The sequence below is a fragment of the Alligator mississippiensis genome, chromosome 15 (assembly GCF_030867095.1).
Source record: "Alligator mississippiensis isolate rAllMis1 chromosome 15, rAllMis1, whole genome shotgun sequence".
NCBI lineage: Eukaryota > Metazoa > Chordata > Crocodylia > Alligatoridae > Alligator > Alligator mississippiensis.
The window spans coordinates 8,831,151-8,857,250 of NC_081838.1; the positions used below are offsets into that span (position 1 = coordinate 8,831,151).

The following is a 26,100-nucleotide window of genomic DNA, read 5'->3' on the forward strand; positions in this document are numbered from 1 at the left end:
TCCCACTACCACTAACTAAGACGAAAATCCAGTCAAAAAAAGGTCGAGGCAGACCCCCATCGCAGGCACGGCTGCTGCACAGAGAAGGGGCTGGGGAGGTCTCAGAGAGCCAGGAAGGGGCTTCTTTTGTGAGCAATACGCGGTCAAGTGATTGGGACCTGCACATTGCCGCAGCCATGCAACCATGGTTGGGAAGGACAGAGAGAGCCTCTGGCGGGGGGACGGGTCAGGACACCTGGGTTCAATTCATGCATGATGGTGGGCGACTTTGCCGCCACGTGCCTCAGTTTCCCCCCTCTCTCCTTTGTGAGATCCACCAGCTTTTCAGACCCGGGGCTGTCTCTCATTGCGTGTTTGTTTGGAGTCCAGCACTGCAGGATTCTCCGAGTACTATACTGCAAATAATAATTAATGTTCTCCGAGCCCGTTCAAAGGCAAAGGCGGGGGGAGGGTGGGGGGACCAGGAGGTTGTGGGGCTGCTCTGGGGAACAGGCCAGCTAGTGCAGAGCAATTTATCTGAGGAGAAGCTGGGAAATTGCCGTTGAATCATACGTTCCAAAATGCCACATGGAGCATGCATGGAACAAGCTGATGGGAGCAGATTCAGCTCCCGGTGACACCAGACTCCGGATGAAGGCCAAGTCCGGTTTCACTCCTGGGTCGGTGAAGGCAATGCCATAGACTCTGATGCTCGCCCATGCTAAGGCCGTAGCTCATGTCATCAGGCACCTACCCTGGAGGTTTTCAAGAGGAGACTAGACAGACACCTCACTGGGGTCACCTAACCCCAGCTGTCTTCCTGCCTAGAGTGGCGGGGCTGGACCCCGTGATCTGCAAGGTCCCTTCCAGCCCCTAGCATCTATGAATCTATGAATCGTGCTAACCCCATTGAGGCCCAGTGTCCATCTCCCCTCAGCTGGTCCAGTACAGGATCTTCCTCACTTCTCTTTCGTCCTTTGCTTCTTCTCTCAGCTCTTTCCTTTCCCAACCCTGCTGTTTCTCCTTCCTCCGCCTGCCCCTTGGTCCCTGGGGATGTCAGCCACTTTGAAACAGGGCCCTTCTAGACCTGTCTACGCTGTCACGGTGCTGAGCCAGAGCAGGTCCCTGAGTGCCCCAGCTCCCCTCCTGGGCTCCCTTAGGTGTGGTCCAGGGTGTCTCTAGGTGGAATGCCACACAAGGGCTGTGTAGATCTTTTCCTAGACACCTGGGCCCCATTGCCTTCTTCCAAGTGCCGCCGTTCACACCAATGTGAAGGATGTGCAAGGGGCAGGGTGCACAAGGCACCATGGGGAGCTGCTGTCCAGGATGGCTTGGGGGGACAAGCAAAGGGCAAGTTAGACCAAGTGGGGTGGGATCAGGTCTGCGAGAGTGGTGCACAGCTTCCCTGCCTTGGGCTTTGGCAGAGAGGATCAGCCTGGGGCTTGGGGTGGGACAGGGTCACTCCTTTCTTCCCCTTTGCATTTGCTTCCCGGAGAGAGAAGGAGCTGCGGGGGGCTGAGAGCGGCCGCACCAGCCCCGGGAAGCCCTGGGAAATCAAAGCGGAGCTGAACCTTGGCCAAGCCCCAGCAGTGAGAACCAGGGAAGAGGGGACCAGGCGTCAGGCAGCGCCTGCCCCCCACCTCCTCCTTCATGGCTTTCATTCCTCTGTGGCTTTCCCCCCGCATTGTCTCTGCTTTCCTTTCTTTCTCATCTATCTATTTTCTTCTCCCTTATATTCCCTCCCTCGGTTCAGTTCTTCCATTCCCCAGTTTCGTCCACTCTTTGGCTTCCTTCCTCGCCTTCCCACTATTTCTTTTTCCCGTTCTTTTCTCTTTCCTTCCCCTCCATCCTTTCCCCCTTCTTCCGTTTCATTTGATCCCCCTTCTCTTTGCTCTCTCCCACCTCCTTTCTCTTTCTTCTTCCCTCCTTCCCTTTCCCCATCCTCCTTTTTCTCTTTTTTCCTCCCTCCGTGTCCTCTTCTGTCCTTCCCTCCCCTCTTCCTCTTCTTTCTTTTCTTTTCTTCCCCCTCCTTTTCCTCTTTTTCTCGCTCTTATGTCTTTCCTTTTCCCTCCCTCCTCCTTTTCCCCTTTTCTTTTCTTTTCTTAGCGCAGAGGGAGCCAGGATAAATCTGAAGATGTTGACTTCTCCCCCTCCACCCCCTTCCCTCCTCCTTTATTGGATACTAGCGGGTCCTCAAAGGCTCCTAGGCTGTAATTAGAGGGTGGATCCTAGAGCAATGCGAGGAGCTCCCCCACCCCCCAGTCCCTTCTAACTACAGATCAACTAGTTCCCTCTCCCTGTCTCTGCCTTCTCAAAATCTACTGCAACCGCCCCAGGCTGGGACACACTCAGAGATGGCATCTCCAGCGCTCGAGGTAATCTCCCCTCTGCATGCATTCAGGGGCCTTAGAGAATCCTGACTTAGCAGCAATTGGGTTTTCTCAAGCCAGGTGGAAGCTAAGCCCCAAGGAGCTGATAAAAGTAAGAAGCGCTCTCTTTTTTTTTCTTCTTCTTCCTTTCTTTGCACTTTTATTGGGGGTTGGGGGGTGGCGATGAGGTTGAATCCATTGGGGGATGCTCCCCTTGGGGTATCTGCAGAGGGTGGGTAACGTTGACCAAAAGACAGGGACTAAACAGCAGAGATGAGAGATCTTCCAGCCGGGGAGTGCGAGTAGCTGTGGGGAGAGATCCTGGCTGCCCTGCCTTCAGTGTCATCTGTATTTCGTTTGTGTGTGTGCGTGGTGGCAGGGGGGAAGCCTTGCAAAATCAACCCAGGACTCTGTGTGAGTGTGCATGTGTTTAGGGAAGGGGGGGGTCTTCTCCTTTTTTCCAATGCAAGGCAGAACTTGGAAGAGTTAAAATGAAATCCCTTGAAGTTTCTAGCTTCCCCACCCATCCCCAGCAGCGATAGCCTTTGGAGCAAAGGTTGGGCGACAGTCAGAAAACCAACTGCCCAGCCACTGTATTCACAAATATTTAGATTTTGGTTGAGGACAAACTCACACTTCAGGGCTATTTTCAGGTTTTATTGGCTACGGATATTTCACAGTCTGGAGTTTCTATTTAAAGAGTTGTTTTTAAGGCTTTTTTTAAAAAAAAAAAATCTTTTTTTCATGATCCTATGGGATTTTACAGAGAAATAACATTAGATGGAACAGGGGGTGAGTTTTTGGGTTGTGTTTTTTTTAGGGAATAAAGTTGCTTGAGAAAAGTTTTCTGTTTAATTAAGGGAGAACATGATAAGGAGAGGATTTAATTAAGGAGAGGAAATAACTGTTAGGGATGGCAAAGTAAAACCAGAGACAAACCCGAATGTTAATAATCAGAAAGGACCTGGTAACGAGAACAGTGACTAGTTTGAAATCTAATTTTTGGGGGCGTTGACCGATTTAGGGCTGGGAAGACATGCGTTCATCAAGCCACGATCTATATTAAAAGCCCCCAGATCTGAAGGGACCTTCCATTGGTTTGAGTCACTATCCCAGAAGGAAAGACGGCGGTGGTAGGAGGCATGGCTCATGTTAGAGCAATGGTGTGTCAGCTTCCTGGGACCAGGTCGCGAGCCCGGGGCAATGGGTATGTTAGGTAGAAGGAAGGTTATAAGGGGAAGTAGGGCTCAGAGTGGCACTGAACTGGTCCCGGGAGACCCTGTGACACAGAGGGTGTAAATCAGCATTGCTCCATTGAGGGCACTGGACCTAGGTGGCGGGCTGAGCTCAGTCATTGGGCCGGTGCCCCATCAGAGTCCATGGGGTTGTGTCGTCTTCTGTCAGTCACCCCATGCAGTGCCATACCTAGACTCCTGGCAGCCTCGGGTGAACTTGTAGTATTGGGTCCCCCTTTGCTATTGATAATGATTTTTTTGTTGCAAAAATCTTTATCACACCTGTGGTATTAATGTCTTTAAATAGTTCTTTCTCAATTGATAACATTGCCTGCCTTATATATGTGCAATATTAAAACTTGTTTTTGCAATTGTAATTTTTTTTTTTCATTTCCGGGCCCCCTTTCTGTCCAGGCCCCGGGCGGCCGCCTGGTTTGCCCATGCCTGTGTCCGAGTCTGACCCCATAGGGGAATCAATAGGGGAGATCCCAGCCAGGATGAACGGGCCTTTGTGCTGGACACGATGGGTAGATCTCCAGCAGGTGTCTGGCCATGCCTCTCTGGGGAACTTCGCTTATTCACATTGGCTGAATCTAGCTATCAGAGCACCCAGAGCCTTGCAAGAGGTGGTCAGAGCCCTGCAGGATTGGTCTGACATTGTTTTGAGGATTCCCTGTTTCTCTTTATGCAACTGGGAGGGAGCATATCCCACCACGGTCACTGCCACGGTGCCGGCGCAGGGGGCTTGCAGTGGGTATGAGCCTAGCCGAGAGACAAGCTTGCAGGTTGCCTCTGTCTCCAGCATGGAGTAAGCCCCACTGGGGTCAGATCCTGTGCAATGCTGCATGCCCTGGGCACACAGCAATCTCAGACTTGGGCTCCTGGGCGTCCCTCACCGCTTGCCCCATTACAGCTGTGATCTGTGTCATATTCAGAGCTGGCTTCAGGTGGGTCTTTGCTCTCCCAGGGCCCACCTACCCCATGCCTGACTTTCTACTGCCTTCGGTCTGCTCTGTCTGTACCTGGTCGTGTCTGCCTGTAAGGAAGCTACCCCAGTGCCCTTGATCTACACTGCAGAGATTCTCCTGTGCCTGTAAACTCTTCTGAGAGGAGGAGTTAGATTAGGAGGGAATTACCAGGCTGGTGCTCACAGGATCCCTGTCTTTCAACTCCCCCCCAAAACAGTTTCCTCCCTCCCTGCCCTGAGCCCCCACCTTCCATCTGAAGAGCCCTGGGACAAAAAAGGGCTGCCCTCCTTGATGAGCAGTGCCCTGTGTCCTGACCTTGGCTGCCACCCAGACATGGGAAGCCAGGCCTCAGTGGGTGCCCAAAGTGAGCTTGTGCCTAGACGCCAACACAATTAGGCTTGGGGGCATGGGTACAGCATGGTCAGGGACAAACATGTCCTCCTGGGAAGTGTCAGGCCCCTGGGTTCTGTTGAGTGGTGAGAGCAGGGGACTGCTCCTAGAGGGTGATTAGACTTTGAAGGAGTTTTTTCCAGTCCAGGAAAGCAGCATGACCTAATTGCTAGTGGAACAGATGAAGGGGCTGATCCAGCCTGGACCATGCAGGGAGGTGCAGAAGAAGCACATGTCCCTGCTGCCAGCACCATCCGAGGCATGCAGCTGCAGGGGGAAGCAGGCAGGATGTGTGCCAGGGACCCATACGTGGCATCACTCAGTGACTGCAGGACCCCACCTGGGCCAGCTGGAAGACTGAGTTCGATGGACCTGAGTGCAGATATCAGGTCGGGGGCAGGAAGGGGATTCACTAACATCCCAAAGCTGGAGATGGGCACATCTTTTTGGAGAAAAAATCCCATTCCCCCTTTAAAAATGAACCGAATTTGACTTGGGAGCTGCAGTGGGTTCCACCAGGGGCCAGTGAGGCTCACGTCCCCCCAAGTCTGGAGGAGCTCAAGGCCAGATGGCAATCAAGCTCTGAGTGAGCCCAGCTCCCATCCAGGCCCCTCAGCACAGGGCTGGATTTCCCTGAGTGTAAACTCTGACTGCTCTGCTGCGTCTCCAGCATGCAGGCTCTCCAAAGAGCCCATCACTGCATGCACTATATCCATCCTCAGCTCGAGTCCTTCCCTCTCTGCTGAGTCTTTGCAGACTTGGCTGCAGAGCCTACAACTTGTTGCATCTGCTGAGACTCTCCAGGAGAGACCAGCTCTTCTTATCCCCCAATACAAAACACCTGCACCCTGACACTTCCTTTGCTCTTGGTGGGTGAAAGGCCAGAGGTAAAAGGTCTTTTATAAGGTAGGGAAGGTTTATCCCGGTGGATCTTCCCTGTAGATTTTTCTGCCCTGCAATGCTGGTTTGGTTATAATGGTCATTTATTTGTATTATGTTAGCACCCAGAAGACCTGATCCTGGAGCAGGACCCCTTGCTGCACTAGGTGCTATACAAACCCAGAGCAAACTGGCCTCCCCCAGGGAGCTCAGAAGATAAGAGGCAGTGGATGGGAGAGCACAAGGAAGCAGGGAAACAACAGGGCAGCATGAGGGGCAGGGGTCTCAGGAGCCGATTTCCAAAGCTGCCTGGGTGGGGAATGGTTATCATCATATTAAGATGCCCCATCATCAGTGTCTCTTGCCATGACATCTTGGAGGGCTGAGAGGCGATCAGGGCTCTGCCGAGAGACAAGCTGAAGGATGATGCCTGCCCGAGAGAGCTCACAGGGTGATTGAAACAAAAGGTGGGTCAGTGGCACAGCTGGGAAGAGAAGCCAAGTGTCTTGAGGCCACTAGGAAACATCTCTCCCATTCAGATGAACCCCCTAGACAACTTGGAAGCCCCTTCCTTTGCCTATACCAATAATGGCTTTTGCAAAGATTAACAAGCCCCTCCTGCCTAAGGTAAGGCAGAGGTCATACGGCTGGGGAAACTGAGGCACGGGGTCTATTCATGAGGTGGGAACATTTGCAGCTGCCATCAGTGCCCTCTCTGTGGGCCTTGCCTTCCGGCTCAAATCACCAATACCTCAGAGACAAACTTTCCTATTTAATTTGACGTGCGTGTGTCAAAAAGTGGTGTGTAGCTCCAGGCACGTGTGGTCAAGAACTTGAAGAGGAGCTGGTGCCGAAGAGGAAGGCACAGGGGGATGGGGTAGCTGATCTGATGAGAAGAGGAGAGTTTAGCTTCTTCAGGTCCCGGACAAACATAGGCAGAAGGTGAAGGCCACAAGTTAAGAGATCCCGTGGGTACAAGCGCTGTTGGAACAGATTGACTGGGGCTAGATGAAGGCTGGAAGGGAGAATATCGAGGCAGTAGGAGCCACCCCCGGGCAGAGCACTGGGGACAAAGAAACCCAGATCCTTGTTAGAGGGGGCTTGGTACTTTTAGGAATGGATGACACAATGTCTGCGATAGCTGGGGGCTGCAGTCGGTGTCCAGTCCTATACATGACTCTAAAGAAGGATGTTTGAACTGGATCAAATCTAAAGGCACCACAGCTTTAAACCAGATGTGACAGCACCTGGGCAGGGGTATTGCTAAGGCAAGGCTTTGACACATTTGGGTTACATGGATGCAGTCTGACTACTAGCTGTACCATGAGCCCTGCATCAGTTTGGCTGCATGGGTTCTCAATTCTATGTTATCGGTATTATGAATTGTGCCGATTTTGGCTGGCTGTGCCAAGATGCCAACAAAAAGAGGGGTCCCAGTGTGCTGGGTGATGCGCAAGCCCAGAGTAGCAGTGAATCCTTGACTCAAGGTGGTGACAGCCTAAATAAATGAGGCAGATTCAGAGCAAGGAAGAAACCCCTGGGCAGAGTGAGCATTGTGATAGCAGCCAAAGATGCATGTGTGCATGTTGCGGAGAGGGTGTTGGAGGCCGTTAGAAGAATGTAGTGTTCGGTAATCACTTACAGCCAAAGGGGTCAATTAAATGGAGGCATCTTCAAGGCCAAAGGAAGGATGGAAAGAGGTGATTTTACGATGGTAGACACACAACAGTTGCTTTTAGCTTCTGGCCACCTATAACATTGGTGCAAGCCCCATACATGGAACCCGCTCTATGCTGGAATCACAGAGCTGCCCCCCGCCCCAGCTCCAGGGCCAAGTGTTGTGGCCCCAGCTGTGGAGACCAGGGCTTTATGCTTCAGAGACCAGCTGTCCACATTGGCATCGGCGCAGACTGGATCTTGCAGCCATGCAGCACCTGGGCAGTGAGTCTGCGTTGGGCCATCTGTACTTCTCTTTCCCCGGGCCTCTGAGCAGAGCCAACGCTATGGATCTGCTACCGTACAATGCTGAGGGAGATCCAGGATCAGAAATCCAGGCTCTTCCCCTAACAGGCTGGGCTGGGAGCAATCATGATAGAATAGGCAGAGGGGTGGAGGGGATGGGGATGAAGGTGAGGAAGCCATCCTCACTGCAGGTGTCACAGCCCTGCATCACCCTGCGAGGGGCAATGTCACGCCAGAGAGTGTTACAGACCATGGGCCAGTGTGTCCACTGCCCTGAACATGGCATAGCAGCCCTTGTCCCTGGGCAAATCCATTCCCTGTCACACCAAGCTAATGGCTTTCACCCACACTGGCCACCTGCCTTAGCTTTAATTTTTTAAAATAAGAAGTCAGTTTGTAGCTCTCCTGGTTGCAAAGACAAGGTTGACAAGTTCCTTGAAAAGCTCAGAAACCAGATGACAACAGCAAAAGTCCCAAATGTTTCATTCAGTGTTAAAATCTCATGATTTTTAAGCCTGCCTTGTGATTCTTGAAGCCGGATCTGTAGCTTTTGAAGCTTTGAGGTGGTTGATGTTAGAAGGCGGCTGAACAGGGGGGAGCAAAGTCCACAGTCTTGTACCTAAAAGTTTGTATAACTTTGGCAGCACCAAGATTCAGCTTTGGAAACAACAAAGGCCATTACTGAGCTAAGAGAAACTGTTTCAGAAGTCATCTGAGCTCCAGGAGGACCCACCAAAGGAAGTGGGTGAACTAAGTTGCTAGATGATCGAGTGGAATAGGAAAGCTTTTCAAACAGAATTGAGAACAACAACAAAAAGCTTATCTCTATAATTAGTTGTGAAACTGGAGTGGCCAATGTGGTAGGATTTTATTTATTTTAATTAACTACTTATTTTGCTGGGAAGGAAGAAAGGAAGAATGAAAGAACGAACAAACGAATGAACGAGTGAGCCAGAGCCACTGAAGAATAAAGCGAGAAAAATGAAAGAGGTTTTGTGCTCCAGGAAATGTGTTTCTGCTTTGAGGAAATTCTAAAGTACCATGAAATTTGTTTAGGTTTTTTAAAAAATATTTTTCCTAACTCCCCAAAGCTGAAAATCACCCTCCCCCTATTCTCCTCCCCTCCCCTCCTCTTTCCCTCTCTGCTTAGCAGCCTGAACACAGAAATTACTGCCTCTGGGCTGGATTGGTCCGGAGATCAGCATCCCCGTAAGAATCAACTAAAGAAGGGACTATCAGCTCAGAGGCACAAGCCCTGGATGTGGTCTGGTGGCTGTGATCATTCTGATCCCCTGTATAACCCAGCACTCAGCGAGCTCATCTACTTGGAGCCCATGTCCCAGTACATGATGGATAAAAGCTCACTGAAAGCATTTATTTAAGTTGGTCAAATAAAAGATATATCACATTTACCCAAAAAACCTTGTCTGCCTGTGTCCTTACCAGGGGTGGGCAATTATTTCGAGCAGTGGGCCGCTTGCTCCGTTTTGGCAAGCCATCGAGGGCCACATGACAGGCAGCTAGGGGCAGATCAATATTAATTTTCTAAATTTTTAGGGGCCCCTCAGGCCAGATAGAATGGCCTGGCAGGCTGCATCCAGCCAGCAGGCTGCATTTTGCCCACCCTTGCCTTGGACCAACATGGCTACAACTTACACCATTGAAAGCATTGGCTCTTGATGAAGAAGCGATGGAGAATCCACCCTAAGGCCACTATCCATTGTCCCTTGTGCCACCTGCCATCACCGTCTCTTTCACGGATATGCTGCAAACCCCTTGTGCCAGGCTATTTATGTCCCCCGTACTCCTCCCATGCCAAAGTCCCGCATGCAAGGGGTTCTTTGTGTACCCCTCAAACTATGACGGGGTTCTGCATACGCTGTTCTGCCCTGCTAGGATCCTCCATTCACTACGCCTCTGAGGTCAACCCCAACCTCTGGGCATTCACCCACGGGTTAAACCTTCCTGCACTTTGACCTCTGGGGAGCTGAAGCACTGAAGGAAAAAAAAAGAATAAAGAGAAACAGCAGGAGGTCAACATGTTAAACTCACCTGGGACACAAGAGCTAAGGGAGGTTTTGTTATGCTGGAATGTGCTAATTTCTGCCATCAACTCAGTCTTTGATCTGGAGAGAGCCACAGAGGTGCTTCAAGCTGCTGCCTTTGCAAGTCAGATGCCAGGGGCTTTAGGAGATCCACTCCCCCTTCTCCCTTGTCAGATATTTTTGATTTTCTCCCAAATCATATTTTTCAGATATTTTGTTCAGAAGCCAAACGAAAAAAAATCATTAGCCCCTCAAGTCAACCCCTAACTTTGATCGTGATATTTTTACTGAGCTCTGGGAGTGGGTGAAACAGAATTAAATGGCTCAAGGAAAGAATCAAGGAACAGGGAAAGGACAATACCTGCTTTATCTTGTATTAGCTCTTCAATGCTGAACATGGTACAGACCCCTTAGCAGAGAGGGACAGCCAGCTTTTCTCAGGCCTTCCTCCTACTATAGTGTTGGTCAGGTATATAATGGAGTTTGGGTGAATGTGTGCTGGCTACACTGGGCTTTTACTGGTTTGCTCATAGCTGGAGGTTACAATACCAGTATGCCAATATAGCTGCACTCTTTGTCAGGAGAGCTTTGCTGGTGTTGCATCTTGATGTTCCCATAAGAACTGCCATTGCCTGGGTCAGACCACAGATCCATCTTGCCCAGTCTCCTGTGTCACAGGGGCAGAAAGAGGATGCTGAAAGGGAGAGTGAACAGGGTCTGACCAGGGTTTTTTTCCACTGTTCCTCTCACTTGCAGGCCTCCAGCATTTAAGGTCCAGGAAGATCTGATTCAGAGGCTGTATTCCTAACTCCCATGCTCAGCAGCTACTGATGGAGTCATAGCTCCATGCTGGAGTCATACCTTTAGTCAGAGGTTACTATGAGGTGCTTTGGGGGTTGCTGGAAGCCCCAGGGAATGGGCATTTCAGGGTTAGGTGCATGGGCTTAACCGGGGCCTAGATCCTCAGAGGCTGGACAGGGCTGTCACTACTGCTTACTCTATTTGGAAGTGCTGCTGAGCCACAGCTGGCAGGAGCTGTTCCTGTATGGAGGGGCTCCGCAAGCCATAGCTGTATGGAGGTCTCAGCGAGCCACAGCTGGCAGGAGCTGTTCCTATATGGAGGGGCTCAGTGAGCCACAGCTGTATGGAGGGGCTGTTGAGCCACAGGTGGCAGGAGCTGTTTCTGTATAAAGGGACTTGGTGATCCTCAGATGTATGGAGGGGCTCATCGAGCCACAGCTAGCAGGAGCTGTTCCTGTATAGAGGGGCTCGGAAATCCACAGCTGTATGGAGGGGCTCGGCAATCCACAGCTGTATGGAGGGGCTTGGCAATACACAGCTGTATGGAGGGGCTCGGCGAGCCACAGCTGGCTGGAGCTGTTCCTGTATAGAGGGGCTCGGCAATCCATAGCTGTATGGAGGGGCTCGGTGAGTCACAGCTGGCACAGCTGGCTGAAGCTGTTCCTGGATGGAGGGGCTCGGGGAGCCACCGCTGGATGGAGGGGCTTGGCAAGGCACAGCTGGCATGGCAGGAGCTGTTCTTCTTGCCCTTGGGCTCAGATTGGGCACTGCCTGGACATGAACTGCTCTCCCTGGGAATGCGAAAGGGAAGAAGAGGGGGTGGTTTCTGGGAGGCCGTGTGCTCCAGTGGCCAGGGGCATTGGATGGCAGCCCCAGGACATCTGCATCTGCCTTGGGCAAGTCCTTCCCTCACTCAGTGTCTCCCAATCCTTCTCTTGGAGGCAGAGGCTGTCTCCAGGCCGTAACTCTGATTTGTCCTGGGCTCGTTAGTTGCCTTATAATAATGGCAATCCTGACGAAGCAATATTCTGTGCCTGCTCATGGTGAGGCCCAGGGCCTGGTTTTCATAAATCCTTGGTACCCAGTACCTCCCACAAGAGAGATCGCATCCCACTGACACTGTGGAGTGGATCTTCCCCATCCCCTACAGAGTGTCCTCTTTGTTGCCAGCCCTAAATATCTCTCTCTTTTGCCTAGGGCCAGGCAGGGTGAGGCCAATGAGACCTTCGTGGACCCATCACCTTCCTGGCTGCCCCCAAGCGCTGCTGACTAGTGGCACAGGCTTTTGTCAGCCTGGGGCATGCCAAGCCACGGGGGCACCTCAGCTGTGCCCGAGGGCTTTTTCTTCCAGCTACCTGACCCCGCCGCAGGCGGGTTCCCTCAGACTTTGAGGCGGCAGCGGCACTGGGGTCTGGCACTTGCCTCGGAGCAACCCAGCTGCCTCGGCGTCCCTGGGCGTTTGTGTGAATAGCTGAGGCTCGGGATGTTTCCGTCCGCCCTCCCTGCCTCTCGCCAGACGGCCGTGGTGTATGTGGGGAGCGGTGGGGAGCCAGGCAGCTCCCTGTCCTGTCACCCTGCCCAGATGGAGGGGCAGTAAGATGCAAGGAGGGGAGCAGACATGCCCCTCTGCCCAAAAGCCAGGCGCTTCCCTGGTCTAGCTTCTGCGCCTGCCCTCAGCCCGGGCACCTGGCACTGCCACGGTCTGTTTGTGTGGGAAAACCAGCAGGGAGTCTCCCTGCCTGTTTAAAGAGTCACTCTCCAGCCAGATTTGGCTCTGCGCGCGGTGGTGCTGGGATGGGGTGAGCTTGTCAAAAGCTCAGTCAGGACATTTCCCCTGGAATTTCAGGCAGAGCAGCAAAAACAAACTCCTGCGACCCCGCCGGGGCCGGCTGCTCTCCGGAGGCAAGCGTGAGCCTGCGCGGGGCCAAAACACTCGTGAAATCACAGGCGGTGGGGCTGCAACAAGTGGCATCACTCCAAGATCCATCAATGATATGCAGGGAGTCCGTGCAAGCATCCCGAAGCTCTGCCCCAGCTGGGATCCTCCATGGGGCAGTCTCCGCTCGGGACGTTTCCATCTCCTACAGCATCTTTCACGGCTCATCAACATGCAAGGGTGACTTGAAACCTAATGCAAAGCCAAGCGCCATGTGGCTTTCAAATTAGGCCCACTTCATTATGGGTTAGTTTAAATGTATTGGGAACAGATATAAGCCTAACTGGGTGCATCTATGGGGGCAGAGGGCCTCTGTTGGGTAGAGGGCCATCGAGGGCTGCATGATAGGCAGACAGGGGCAGATAAATATTAATTTTCTAAATTTTTAAGGGTCCCCCTAGGCTGGAGAGAACGGCTTGGCAGGCCACATTCGGCCCCCAGGCCGCATTTTGCCCCCCCCCGATCTACACGTTCATTAATGTGCTCTAGGAAATGGGCATTAAATCTAGTGCCTCCATTGTAAAGTACCAGAAAAACAGCCTGTTTTAATACAATTAAAGACAAAATTTTAATGCAAAATTTTTTTTTGCAAAAATCGTGTTGGTCTAATAAAAGATATCATCTCTACTACGAGTCCTGATTGCCTATTTGAATGTGTATTAGTGAAAGTGCAGGTTTTTTGCTTTAAGGCGCATTAAAATAGGCTAATGCGCATTAAAGCGCACGTGTAGACACACCCACTGATGGTTAATGTGGAATAAAAATGTCCGCACAGGGTCTTTACGTCGGTTTAATGAAACTGGTTTAATTTGGCAATGCTACATCTAGACAGAAGGAAGGACACAACGGCTGGTGAATTAGCCATACTAACGAACTAGAGTGGAACAGAAACAAAGTAAAAGGGACCCATTTCCTGTATTTCCCATGGGCTTTCCCCTCAAACATGAGCTCCCTGAAGAAAAGATCATGCCTCGTGTATCCTAAAAATTTGCACCAATGCAGCTTTAAATCCAGCTGCTTTGAAGCGCTGCAGCCTTCTAACGCACTTCCAGGTTTAACCCTTGCTAAAACTGACTTAGCCGCAGTCAGCGATTTCCCCGCGTAAGCTCACTTGATTTAATTGAGGCGTACGCTATTTTAAGTGTGTCTACATTAGGCATGTCAGTAGTTTAACTAGACTGGTTTGTACACTGGTACAGCGTCTCTAGCATACAAGGCTGCGTCTTGTTATGTTTGGAAAGTTCCTAGCACATTGTGGGCATAACCGGAATTCTAATAAAAATAGTCCCAGCTCAGAGAAATTACAAAAAAAAAGTTCAAAAAGCCACAAATAGTGAAAAATAAAGTGCTTAAAAATATGATTTCTGAGCTGACAATCACCCTGTAATCGCATACAAATCAAGGGCTGTGCGTAGTAACTCACTCCTGTGTTGGCCCAGTTGGAGCTCAGATCTGTCTACACCCAAAAGCTCATGAATACAGAGAATCTCCATCGGCAGTCGGCAGTATGGGACTTATGACACATAGCTGAGCAGCTACAGGTCTCTCCAAGAGAGGGTAGGCGTACATGTCCCAAACCTTTCGAAGCTTCCTCAGCTCCGTGCCACCCACAAAGCCAACAGGAGGGAGGCTGACTAGTGGTAAAGTGTTAAGGAGATGCCCCGCTCTGCATTTTGCATTTCGAAGACATGACGGGTAGATGCAACATGTGGGCCAAAGCCCCTGAGCGATTAGCTGGGAACGGGATTTGTTTTTTACGCGCTGCATGTCGGAGTTGGCAAAGCCCGGAGCCCCCAGAGCAACAGATTAAAAACATAAAGGGAGCAAATCAAGAGGAAGTCGTTTAAGGAAGGGAAAGAGGGGGGTTTCGAATGCCACAACGTAATTCAATTAAAAGGCCATAAAAAAAAAAGAGAGAGAGGGAGGAGAGATTGGAAACAGGAGTCTCTCAGAAGCATTATGAGGAGCAGAACAAGGAGACGAGCGCAGGGGAAAGAAGCCAAAGGGTTTGGAGGCTTTTTATGCAGCAAAGCTGGATTTTTCGTTTTCTTCCTGCATGTCAGCGCAGAAGAGGGGTTTACTGATTGAACTCCAGCAGCTTCTCTGTGGTTGGAGTTTCAGCCAGCCCTCTCCCGCCAGCCTCCGAGTCAGGAACACGCTGAAGCATGAGATGGGCCATTCAGTTGTGTTTCAAGGCCCTGCTCCTGGAGTCCTGTGAAAAGGTGATGATCACCCCTGCAAAGGCCTCACAGCCAGGAGCAAATACAACATAAGAAAGCAAAGGGGTCTTTATGTCTTGGGACCCAGCTTGTGAGTTTTTGAGTGCTAGATGAGCTCAGCCCATGCTAAGGTGCCTGAGTCTCTGGCCCATCTGAGTCATAGGTACAGGGTTGAGACTAAGGAGAGGAGTCAGTTCTTCCTCCTGCCACAGACTCTATGGATGCTCTCAGGCACATCACTTAGACTCCAAGAAACTGAGCCTCAGTTTCCCACCTGTAAAAAGGAGAAAGTAACCCTGTCTTTGTCGAAGACTGAACTCAAACGTACCGTGCTCGGCGCTGTACATGTAGCCGCTGTGATCTCAGCGGATGCTACCTTTATGCAACTAATGCTGCAAAGAAAATCCCCCAAACTTTATGCAAGTGAAGAATTGCCGGTGTCTGTGCCACCTCAGCCATGGGATATTTGTGGCAATGCCAATTCCCACAGCAAAAGGTCACCAGATACACCATGAGCAGTCAGATGCTTTGCGAGTAAAGAGATGTATTTTTATACTAAGGAATAAAAAGAGGACCAAGAAGGAACAATAGGCAAGTCTGGAGGAGAGAGAAAAGCGGGTGCATCTCCTCTTTAACAGACTGCAGCAGTGCAGAGAACAAGATGGGTGATGTGAGTGGTCAGAAATGTTTTTCCATTTTCTTTTATTTTTCCTCCGAGTATTTCTGGGAAACTGGGTTTTCACTGTGAGTTTTCTTTTTTTGTCTAAAGGTGTCTCCTTTCTGCCAGAGGCAAGGATTTTTGTGGGTGATATCTTGTATTGGACTAACTGTATAGTTGGGAGAGACATAGATGAGCTTTTGGGTTCCACCGTACCCATCCTCAGGTCACTTCTTTTCTGCCACTAATTTCAACTTTTTCGTCACATCAGCGAGTGCCTGAAAAACAGAGGTGCTGAGTCAGCAACACCGCTGCAGTGCCTCACAACGGCTGCCATTCAGGTGCCACATGCCCTCCTTCCTTCCATGGACTGGACTCCTTATCTCCCATTACGCCCCGCAATACCCAGCAGGAGGGAGACCAGAGTGTATTGTGGAAGTTACAGCCCAGCCAATAGGAGAACATGGTAGTGGGGAGAAAAAGCATCTAAACTACAATTATTATTATTAACATTTCCAACTAGAAAAGTTTGGAGGGTTGGTGGGAATATGGGAAGACTGATTATTCACCCAAAATGTATAGTTTTCCATGGGGGGAAAAAAAAATCCAGCCGGTTGTCACAGAGATGTTAAGTTCATTAATGCGCTTTAGGTAATGAGGGGTGTAGGTTGTACCCGTGTTGGTCTAAGGACACAGGCAGACAAGGGTCTTTGGGTAAATCTGATATCTTTTATTAAACCAACTCTTTAATGCGCCTTCAACCCAGTACCTCCACTGTGAGGTATTAGAAAAAGGTACATTAGCCTATTTAGCTAAAGAGCACTGTTTGTCTGTGACACTTTAATGCACATTAAAATAGGCTAATGCGCATTAAAGTGCACGTGTAGATGCGCCCGAGATCAGGATTCCATAGCTGATCATTGGAGCTATACATGCAAGGCCTCCTAGATCATAAGGGGTTGAAAGTCATCATTATATGTTATGCTGCATGTCATGGGGAAGGTAATTTTCCTTGCATTTGCAGCAGGTTGGGATTTCACCTCTGCCCACAATGCTATAAGCAGAAGTTTGCGAAATGCCTGGAAGAAAATGCAAAGCTTCTTGAATTTCAAGTCTTTTCACATTGTGTTCTGGACTCAGACATGGGGACTTGTTTCCGTGTCAAATTTTGCCCAGGTGTATGAATTTTTCCATCCAAAAAAAAGAGAGAAAAACTCTGGAGGAATGTCTTCTCTCTCTCCTCCCTGCTCTATCCTCCCAAATGAGAAAACCCCCATGAACAATGTGTTTCCTCCCAGCTCCCTCAATGTAAAAATAGCTCTTTTTTCCCCCCAAATGTGCAGCATAATGCGTTACAGGGCTGTTAAATTGCACGGAAGGATGAAATTGGCTATGCAAAATGCCCCAGATTGTGCACTCTCAGTCATACGTATTAGTTGTCCTTCCGCAAGTCCAAGGCAAAACCAACCGTGCATTTCTTATGATTCAGATTTCAAACAGGACATCTGAGACCAATTCTGACAACATGGGGCCATGAAGACCCTGATCCCTTCAAGACATAAACCCTTCTAACTTCAAGCGTGGAAATAATCCTACGGATGGCTACTCCCTTGCTTAAAATTAAGCACATATGTAAATGTTTGCATGGTCAAAGCCTAGCAAAAACACATCTCGTTCTAGAAGTATGAGGTGTTAATCCAACATCCTGGACAGATTCCAATTCTGAAGCCATTATTAATGATAACCATATTGACTTTATGATGTCTATGGTATCAGGCAGTGTGATAGACACGTTGCAAGTCCCTGCTCTAAATCTCCCCTCTAGTTTCATTTGGAAAGTCAATTAGGAGAGCTTGTTAACCCTAGAAATGTGGCCATCCTTTGCAGGGGCACAGAGACAAGGTCTGTGCATTAAGTGGACTGAAAGTCCAGCATTACTCAGTTCTGACCTATCCCGTCCGCAGACTGGAGTAGCAGGGAGGGTGGCAGGGGTGTGTGTGTGTGTGTGTGTGTGTGTGTGTATCCTAGGTCTCAAGCTGAAAGGCTGGTTCCAGGGGCATCTGCAGAGCTGAGTGGGAAAGCTGGCACTGGGACGGCAGGATTGAGAGGTGCCAGCTGACCAGAATAGGGAGCAAGGGCAAGACAAGCAGGGTGGCTGGGAGAGGACCCATTTGATGGGATGCTCCTGGATCTGCTTCCCATTGGGTGATGGGCTGGGTCAGATGTTTTTTGCCCTGCCTTTGCTTCGCCCCCAAGGAGCAATTCGGTTGCCTCCAAATTCCAAGTACTTGTGCTACAATGGACATAAACCTGTAGATACCCCCAAGCCCTGTGCCATTGCTCTGTTCAGAAACCTCTGGCTGAGCCTGCCTTGAAGATAAACTATTTTTAGAGCAGGAAGGATCTTGCCAACCCAGGTGAGGTTGAGCGTGAGGTGCCTTCAACCTAGATACGAATCATCCAGAATACCAAGCTCTGGTGGAAAGCTCAGCTCAGTGTGGGATTCACACCTCCCAGTTCCATCCCTGAAAGTCTGGGTTAAATACCAATCAGGACTCGTCGTAGAGATGGTATCTTTTATTAGACCAACAAGATTTTTGCAAAAAAAACAAAAAAAAAATCTTTAATTGCAAGCTTTCGGGCACAAACACCCTTCATTAGGCATTGGAGAAAAGATTGCATGGATACTTGGGTTAAGTACCTGCTGCTGAATGAGACATAATGGCAGGCCTCTTCCAAGTTTGACCCACACTAGGGATTGTCCCTTGCGTGTCCCTGCTCAGAGAGTTCACACCTCCCCAAAATAGTGCTTCGGGATCCAGACAGCTTGCTCCATCGGCTCATGGTTTCAAAGTTTCATTTGTGACCTAAAGCTCACTGGTGCCTACCTAGGGTTGCCAACTCTGTTTGAACCCATCACGTGATGCCATGACATTAATGACTTGATTTCCTACCTAAGGTCGCCAGCTGTTTGAAGCTATCACATGATGTAATGACATTAATGACTATTTTAATGAACGCCCTATCATTTATCTCCCAGGTGACTCTCAGTAGTCTCCTGGAGATTTATCTCAAATTCCTGCAGACTCCAGGGCAATCCTGGAGGGTTGGCAACCCTATGCCTACCCCGCCTGCATCCACCCTGGCAGTGAGATGGGGAGGGCTCCCTAAGGGTTGCCCCAGGACCATGCTCAAGGCCCAGGTTTGCAGGCTACTCAAGAGCAGCAGCTTGGAGCATCCCTCCAATGGCTGACCAGGGAGCTGGCCGTAGCCTAGGGTGGCCATCATAAAGGACAGTCTGGTTGTCCTCTATTGATACAAAACCGGACACCTTTATGTCCTTTATTTTTCTCTTGAAGAGTAAAATAGAGGACATAAAGGCATTGGGTTGCATATCAATAGAGGACAAAGGGCAGAGTAGCAGAAAACCAGAACGTCCCCTATGATGGCCACCCTACCATAGCCCCAGATGATCCCTGAATGCCTTTCCTTTCCTCTGCCATCTCTCCCTCTAGCCAACTTGTCTCCAGTCCCAGCTGCCAGATGTATAACCACTTTCTGCTCTTTAGTGGGTGCTGTTTGGAGCAGTCTCCTCAGAGCCATCTGCACCACAGCCTTTCCTTATCCTCCATGCCTTGCCTTTTCTCCTCCCGGCCTCTTCCTGACTAGACTTTAGTCTAGCGACTGGGCGCAGGACAAGGGCAACTGAGTGAAATTCTTTGGTCTGTTTTATGGAGGAATTTGGATGATCTAATGGTCCCTTTCTTGCCCTTAAAACCCATAAGCGACTCCTTGCAGCGATGAGTCATGTATATGCATTTTTGAAGGTTGGGATTTTCAAAGGGGCCTCCGTGCTGCAGGGCCAGCGCCAACTGTTGGAGAGCCATGAGTCAGGCCCCAGAAAATCGAAGTGTGGCTTTAAAAGCTAAAGCTTTGTGTTTAGTCACAACTCCCAGCTCGTCTTCTTTAGTGACCGGCTAAGTTCCCCTCAAAGCATATACTTCTGGGTGCTGTGTTTTGAGTGCCTAATTCATATAGGCCCCTTGGAAAACCTGATGTGCCCTAGTGTGAAAGGTTTTTGAGGGGTACATGGCTATTGTGAACCAAGAAGAGCTAGCCGGTAGCTCTCACTTTCTTGGAAAAGTGAGGTGAAACGTGAAAATTTTTAGGGCCAATGTCAATTTTGCAAAAAAACACAAAAACCCCCAAAATTTGAAGTAATCTTAGTTGGCCTGAAGGGGAGTCAGCCTGAGCCACCACGTTGTAGTTCAGGCGCCTCGCACCCTCATTCCCCTCACCGGGCAGGCTGCCTGGCGGGACTACAACTCCCACAACGTATTGCAGTCTCAGTGGCAGGGACTACATGGCAGCCACTGTCTGTGGAGGCAACCCCAGTGCTTTGATGTTTCCAGACACAAACCCATGCCAAAAAAACAGGAATTCCCTGGGGCAAAACTGCTCCTTTTAAATCCACTGCAGAAATAGCAATAAGCACTTTCCACTGTGCCACAGTCTGAGCCCAGGAGAGACACAAGGGTCAGGACAGGAGTATGGTGCCTCTGCTCTGAGTTCAGATTTCAAGCCAAAGTCTACAAGGAAAGGGGTCACGGGGGTGGCCATCATAGAGGACGGTCTGGTTGTCCTCTGTCCTCTATCAATATGAAACCTGACGCCTTTATGCCCTCTATTTTTCTCTTCAAGAAAAAAATAGGTTCATAGATTCAATAGAGGACAGAAAGGGGTCCAGTTTCGTATCAATAGAGGATAGAGGACAACCGGACTGTCCTCTATGATGGCCACCAGAGGTAGGGGCTTCATTTGCAGAGAAGTAGGTGCCACCTAATTTTAATTCCCTGCTTTACTACAGGATCATTGTATAGCCCTGGTCAAGTCACCTATTTTAATCATCGGATATCTTAATGGCCGAAGCTGTAGAGTGGTGTTGAGTGGGATTTTCCAAAGCATTGGCTTCTCTGGGAATGAAACACTCAGGCACTTGGGAAAATCCACCAGGCATCTTGCGGACCTAAATACCTTTCAAAATCTGGTAGTTCCTCACAGTGGTAAGGTGCCTAAACACCTTGGATGAGCGGGGCCCTTATGCCTCAGTTCCCTGTTTGTCTAATGCCCTGTGTCATCGAAGCGCCTTTTGGCTCAGTGCACCAAAGGCCCGGAGGTGCTGAAGCAAGGGGCCAAACAGGTTTGGGCCCTTCTCGGCTGGCTGCCAGCTCTTGTGAGCTTTTCAGGAATCAGGCAATAGGGGCTGTCTGTCCTCAAGGCCCAGCTCCTGGCATCATGGGCATAACATGCAAACCTCAGCTTTCACTACCACCCCCTCCTAATTGAATGTGTTGCCTGCATAGCCGTGGAGCAAATCTGACCCTGCTCAAAGGTCAAGAACCAGAGGCAAATGCCAGAGGCCCTAAATACGTAAAGCGTCTTGATTTTTAAATCCATTGTGTGCTTTTCTGGGGGTGTCTGAGTCATGGGTTTTGATCGTGTGGCACTGATGGTGCCTCAGATGCTTACGAACCCTCGTGATGCTTCTGTTGGCAGGGAGGTAAACTGGCATCACTCCTTTCCAGCAGAGGAAACTAAGGCAAGGGATGAGGAAGTGACATGCCTAAGTCCCCACTAGGAGTCAGTGGCAGAGCTGGGGTTTGGCAAGAGGAAAGCACTGATTCCCAGGACTGAGGCCACAGAGCTATCAGATGCTCAGCCAGGCAGGCAGTATCTTGCTGCTCTGATTGTTTTAGCTATGGGTCATCTCCCGTCCCCTGTGATAGTGTGCTTTAATTGCCTTGTGCCCTATAGAGCCCCACCCCAAACCGAAAGCAGCAGTCTTGCCTTCCTGTGCTGACGCCTTATCTTCTTTTCTCTCCTCTGCCAGGAAGAAGCCCGCTATGGCTCAAGCCCACTGGCTATGCTGACAGCCACCTGCAATAAATTCGGAGGCTCGAGTCCGATCCGGGATTCGGCCACTCCGGGGAAAGCAGGGGGAAATCCGGGAAAGAAATTGTACCAGTTGGGTGCTGAGATCTCCGTGCCCAAAGTCCGCGGCTCTGAGGCCATGGGGGATTCCTACACCGCTGCCTTCCCCAGTGGGAACGGCCTGATGTCGCCTTCCACCAGCCCCCAGGCTTCCACCACCTACGGCAATGACTACAGCCCCTTCTCCCACTCCTTCCCGACCTCCTCTAGCTCTCAGGACCCATCATCCCTCCTGGTCTCCAAGGGACACCCTTCGGCCGACTGCCTTCCCAGCGTCTACACCTCCTTAGACATGACCCATCCTTACGGCTCCTGGTACAAAACTGGCATCCACCCCGGGATCTCGGGCAGCTCCAGCAATGCCACGGCCTCCTGGTGGGACATGCACTCCAACACCAACTGGCTGAGCACCCAGCCCCAGTCGGATGGCCTGCAGGGCTCCCTCCAGTCCATGCCCACCCAGTCTTCCCTCAGCCCCCAGCTGCCTAGCTACAGCTCCGACTTCACCCCCTTGAATCCTGCCCCATACCCGGCAGTGGGCATCACCTCCTCCTCCCACCTACTCCCCTCCAGCCAGCACATGCTGTCCCAGGAGATGTACAAGCCCAAGCCGGTGGCCAACAACTCCCTGATGGAGAGCGGGATTGGACTGAAGGCGCCGCGCGGTGGTTCTTTCGGGGGCACCACCGGCCGCTCGACATGCGACTGCCCCAATTGCCAGGAGCTGGAGCGCCTGGGTGCCTCGGCCGCCAGCCTCCGGAAGAAGCCCATCCACAGCTGCCACATCCCGGGCTGCGGGAAGGTGTACGGCAAGGCCTCGCACCTGAAAGCCCACCTGCGCTGGCACACGGGCGAACGCCCCTTCGTGTGCAACTGGCTCTTCTGCGGCAAGCGCTTCACGCGCTCGGACGAGCTGGAGCGCCACGTCCGCACCCACACCCGCGAGAAGAAGTTCACCTGCCTGCTCTGCAACAAGCGGTTCACGCGCAGCGACCACCTCAGCAAGCACCAGAAGACCCACACCGAGATGGGGGCTGCCAAGCCCCCCGAGGGGGAGGCTGAGCGGGAGGAGGCGGCCACTGGGGGCTCGCCCGGTGCCACCATGCAGGAGGGCTTAGCCAGCGATGACAAGGACACCACCAGCCCCGAGCAGAGCAGCTTGCTGGAGATCTAAGCCGGAGGGTCTCCTCCGGCTCATCCTTCTCCTCCTTTTCCTCCCTTTTTTAATCTTCCCCCCTCCCTCTCTGAGATAATTTATTTCCTGGGGCACTGGCAGCTCCTGTGCTGCTGCAGGGGTGGGCGTAGTGATGGGATCGTCCCCTAGCCCTTGCCCCTCGTCCCCAGCTTGGGGTCCGATGAGGCTCAGGAAGGTTCAGACAACCTTGGTGCCTGCAATTTGAACGTGCTGCCATGAAGAGGCACCCTCAGCCCCTCGCCCTTCAGGACAGGGTCTCTGGGAGAGACATTGGAGGTATCTACACCAGCCAGTGCCAAGGGCAGGGCAGGGGGATGCTGTCTCCCCCAACTGGTGCCACCCATTGTGGGCTCTGTCCTGCAAAGCACACTGGAAAGCCAAAAGGGGACTCAGCCCTGTGGTTGGGGCGCAGTGAGTGCTTTGCTGGATCCTGTCTCTCAGCCACAGGCAGGATTGGGCCCTCAGTTCCCCAGAGCCTTTGCAGCCAAGCCAGATTCGGGGGTCCAGGGGTGAGGACCTGAAAGCAGCCGTTCTCCTCCATCCGCTGTGCCCAGAAGGGCCCGCGAGTCACGCCGCAAAGACCCCAGGGGAAATTCCCACCTTCCTGCCTTATCCCCAGCATATTTAATCAAGAAGCGTAGGAATTATATTTATGTCTTAAGTTATGATGATGCTTTAAGGGAGGGGGGAGGAGCATTTCCAGGAAGCCTTTGTATTTATAACATAGGATTTTTTGGGGGGGAGGCCCCAGGTTTAACGAGGGTCTCTATTAATTGGCAATATCAGTTGGGGCCTCTATAGTAAAGCTGACGTGCTTTTAGCCCTGCTTCTTTATGGTGGCGGAAGGCCACAATCCCAGTTGGTGTCATTCCCCTTCCTCTTCCCCCCCAATCAAACCTTTTGGGGTTTTTTCTCCCTCTTTTTTCCCCGTCAGGAATATTAAAAAGAGCTCAGGGACAGGTTCCTGATTGGTTAGCATTCAAATTGGAGCCAGATTTACTCAACACCCGTGTAGGGGCATCAGTACAAGTGGAAGCTCCCAAAGAGCTTTGCGGTCGCACTGTCCCATCTCCCGAGGCGCCTGTTCGGGAGCTGAGCGCATCGAAACATTGCAGTCATCCTATCGGCTCCTCCTTGCTTTTCCATCCTTTATGGCTGGGGGCTCTCTGGGTGTTTACTGTGAGCGGAGGCACGTCAGGAGAGGCACATCTTTAACAATAACTTCCTTTCTCCAGGGTGTTATTAGCCCTCAAAGTTAAATAGCTGTTCACAAGAAGATTGGCTAAGGGGAGGAGGAAAGTCTCTTCCCTCTCTCTGTTGCTCATTTTTTTCTCTCTGGTGATGTCGGTGTCTCACTCATTCTCCAGACACTGAGTCTTTCAGCGCAGAGAGGAGCTGAATTAGATTTCCAGCCCTTTAGGCACCTATTTGGCTTTTATTTTATGTTTGTTTTATATCTGTGCAACATCTAGTACAATGGGGCATCGGTCCAACCGGGAACTCAGAGGTACTACCACAATACAAATAATTATCATAATGACTTTAGTGTAAAAAAATAACCAGAATATTCCCCCCCCATATTTCATTTTTTTTCATCCCTTCCCCACCTCATCCATCATAAAGGGGCACGAGCCAGGGTTTTTTTCCTTGTGAGTCACCTTTCCCAGAGGGTCTCTGTTAATGCTGTGGAAGTCTGTATAGGTTAATGGAGGAGAAGTTTTTTACTAATGAGCATCTGGTTGTTATAAGGGATGTCTACGGGGATGCATCAATGGAGGACGTTCAGCTGGCGCTGCTTCGGTGCTGGAGTGCTCTCGGTGCAGAGAGAGGGCTGTGTGTGTGTGTGCATGTCACTTGTCCTGTCTCACACACACGTGCCCCCGTGTGATCTCCCCTCCCCCCGCACACGTTCACATGCTTGTGCATGTCTGCGCACACTTGCTGGCCTCCCGGCAGCCCCTGTGATCTGGAACACACTGAAACAAGCTCAAGACCCTACACAGTCATTTCCCCAGGCCCGATTCTGACTGACGACAAGCATCTGTGTGATGCTGACCCAGCCCCCAGGGCCCTTCCCACTGCACCTTCTCTGCATCAGATGTGGTGCCCCACTCTTCGCAGGCAGATCTGTCCCAGGGAGCTACTCTCAATGCCTGAGATCAAACAGTCCCCTCTCTTCCCTTCCCTTCCTGACTGCCCTCTCCACACACCCCCAGACAAACTGCAAGCATCTTCCCTTCACTGCAGCCTTGGACTCCCCTGGAAAAAAAAGAAGAGGGGTTCCAGAGAAATGGCCCAACATATTTGGTTTGGATAGGGATGATCCTGCTTCAGGCAGGGGGTTGGACTGGACGTCCCTTCCAGCCCTAGGTCTATGTGATTCTGCATACCCCAGGGAAGGGGCTTCTTGGCTTTTCTGTTCCCTGCAATACAGCCTGACCCTGCTGTCCTCCCAGAAACACAGCAACAACTTCCAAAGAGCTCAGGGCTAGATCCTTCTGCCATTTCCAGCTTTCATTCATTTAGTGCAATATTGGATTTTTTTTTGTAATTGAGCTTCTATTCCAATAATTACAATTCCTGGTGCAAAACCTAGCCCCTAACAATCCCCGGCTGTCTTAATGGTGAGCTGGAACCCTGTAAGAGAGGCAGATTTGAACAAAGGCTTCCTTTCTCCAGCGTGTTAGTCCTTGAAGTGACATGGGTGCTACTGTAAACTCCTTGCGGGTGTGAAAAATGATCTCATGATCTTTTGTAGGACAGTCTCCTGATTTTGGAGGGTTTGGAGGCGGCGGGATTGAGCTCAGCCGTGTTAATCCTTGTGCTTGAGCGGCTAAATTCTCCAACCGCTCTGCTGCCGTGAGTTAGGATCTTTTGAAGGGCCAGCTCCGCAGGGTGCTAGCTTTGACAGCTCTTCTCATGTGACCCCAGACAATAGCAGGATGTGGCTTCTGGGCCTTTCTCAGTTTCCCCACCCTTCCTTTTTTGGTGCCTTGGCCTGCCAGGAAATCCAAAGGCAGCACTGCGTTTGCGGCATCTATTCCCTCTCACCGGAGAGGGTCCATGTGGAGCCAGCATCTTCACTGGTGTCCTCAAGCACCCCAGCTTCATCCCTTCCACTTTTAACAAGCTCCCACCTCAAATTCCCCAGTGACAGAGAATGTAGTGGCAGCATTCAGCTGGGGTCTACATGGAGCAACTGGTGTGAGTGCCTTATCACAGCTGGTCCCAGCAAGGGGCTACCACTTCTTCAGCAGCCCATGCTTTTAGTCCAGGAGGTTGTGGCTTCAATTCCCCAGGAGGGGCAGCCAGGCTGGTGGCTGTTACCCCGGTGGACACCACCTCTCTGGACATCAGTATGCTCAGGACAGTGTCTGAATATGAACCCCCTCCCCACACCCCGCTTGTTTTGGAACTCTTTAATTATTTGGATTTGGGTTTAATTTAATTAATAAACGATGAGCTGTGTTGAA

General features: G+C 51.0%; 1 protein-coding gene across 2 annotated transcripts; it reads left to right on the plus strand.

Annotated features, from left to right (window-relative positions):
- The first annotated feature begins 1,532 nt into the window (after positions 1-1,532).
- SP7 (Sp7 transcription factor) lies at positions 1,533-26,100 on the plus strand. Of its 2 annotated transcripts, none has more exons than XM_014610046.3 (2): positions 1,533-2,460; positions 21,332-26,100. In XM_014610046.3, the coding sequence occupies exons 1-2, from the start codon at positions 2,371-2,373 to the stop codon at positions 22,604-22,606; spliced, it is 1,365 nt and encodes a 454-aa protein (XP_014465532.2). In that variant the 5' UTR covers positions 1,533-2,370; the 3' UTR covers positions 22,607-26,100. The 2 variants fall into 2 exon arrangements, with proteins under 2 accessions (XP_014465532.2, XP_019338257.1); XM_019482712.2 differs by having other exon boundaries at positions 1,533-2,354.

Excerpts from the sequence above, each read along its gene's own strand:
- SP7 (XM_014610046.3), top strand. The coding sequence starts at position 2,371 with ATGCATTCAGGGGCCTTAGAGAATCCTGACTTAGCAGCAATTGGGTTT. Across the intron at positions 2,461-21,331 it reads GCCCCAAGGAGCTGATAAAA|GAAGAAGCCCGCTATGGCTC; the intron begins GTAAGAAGCGCT and ends CTCCTCTGCCAG.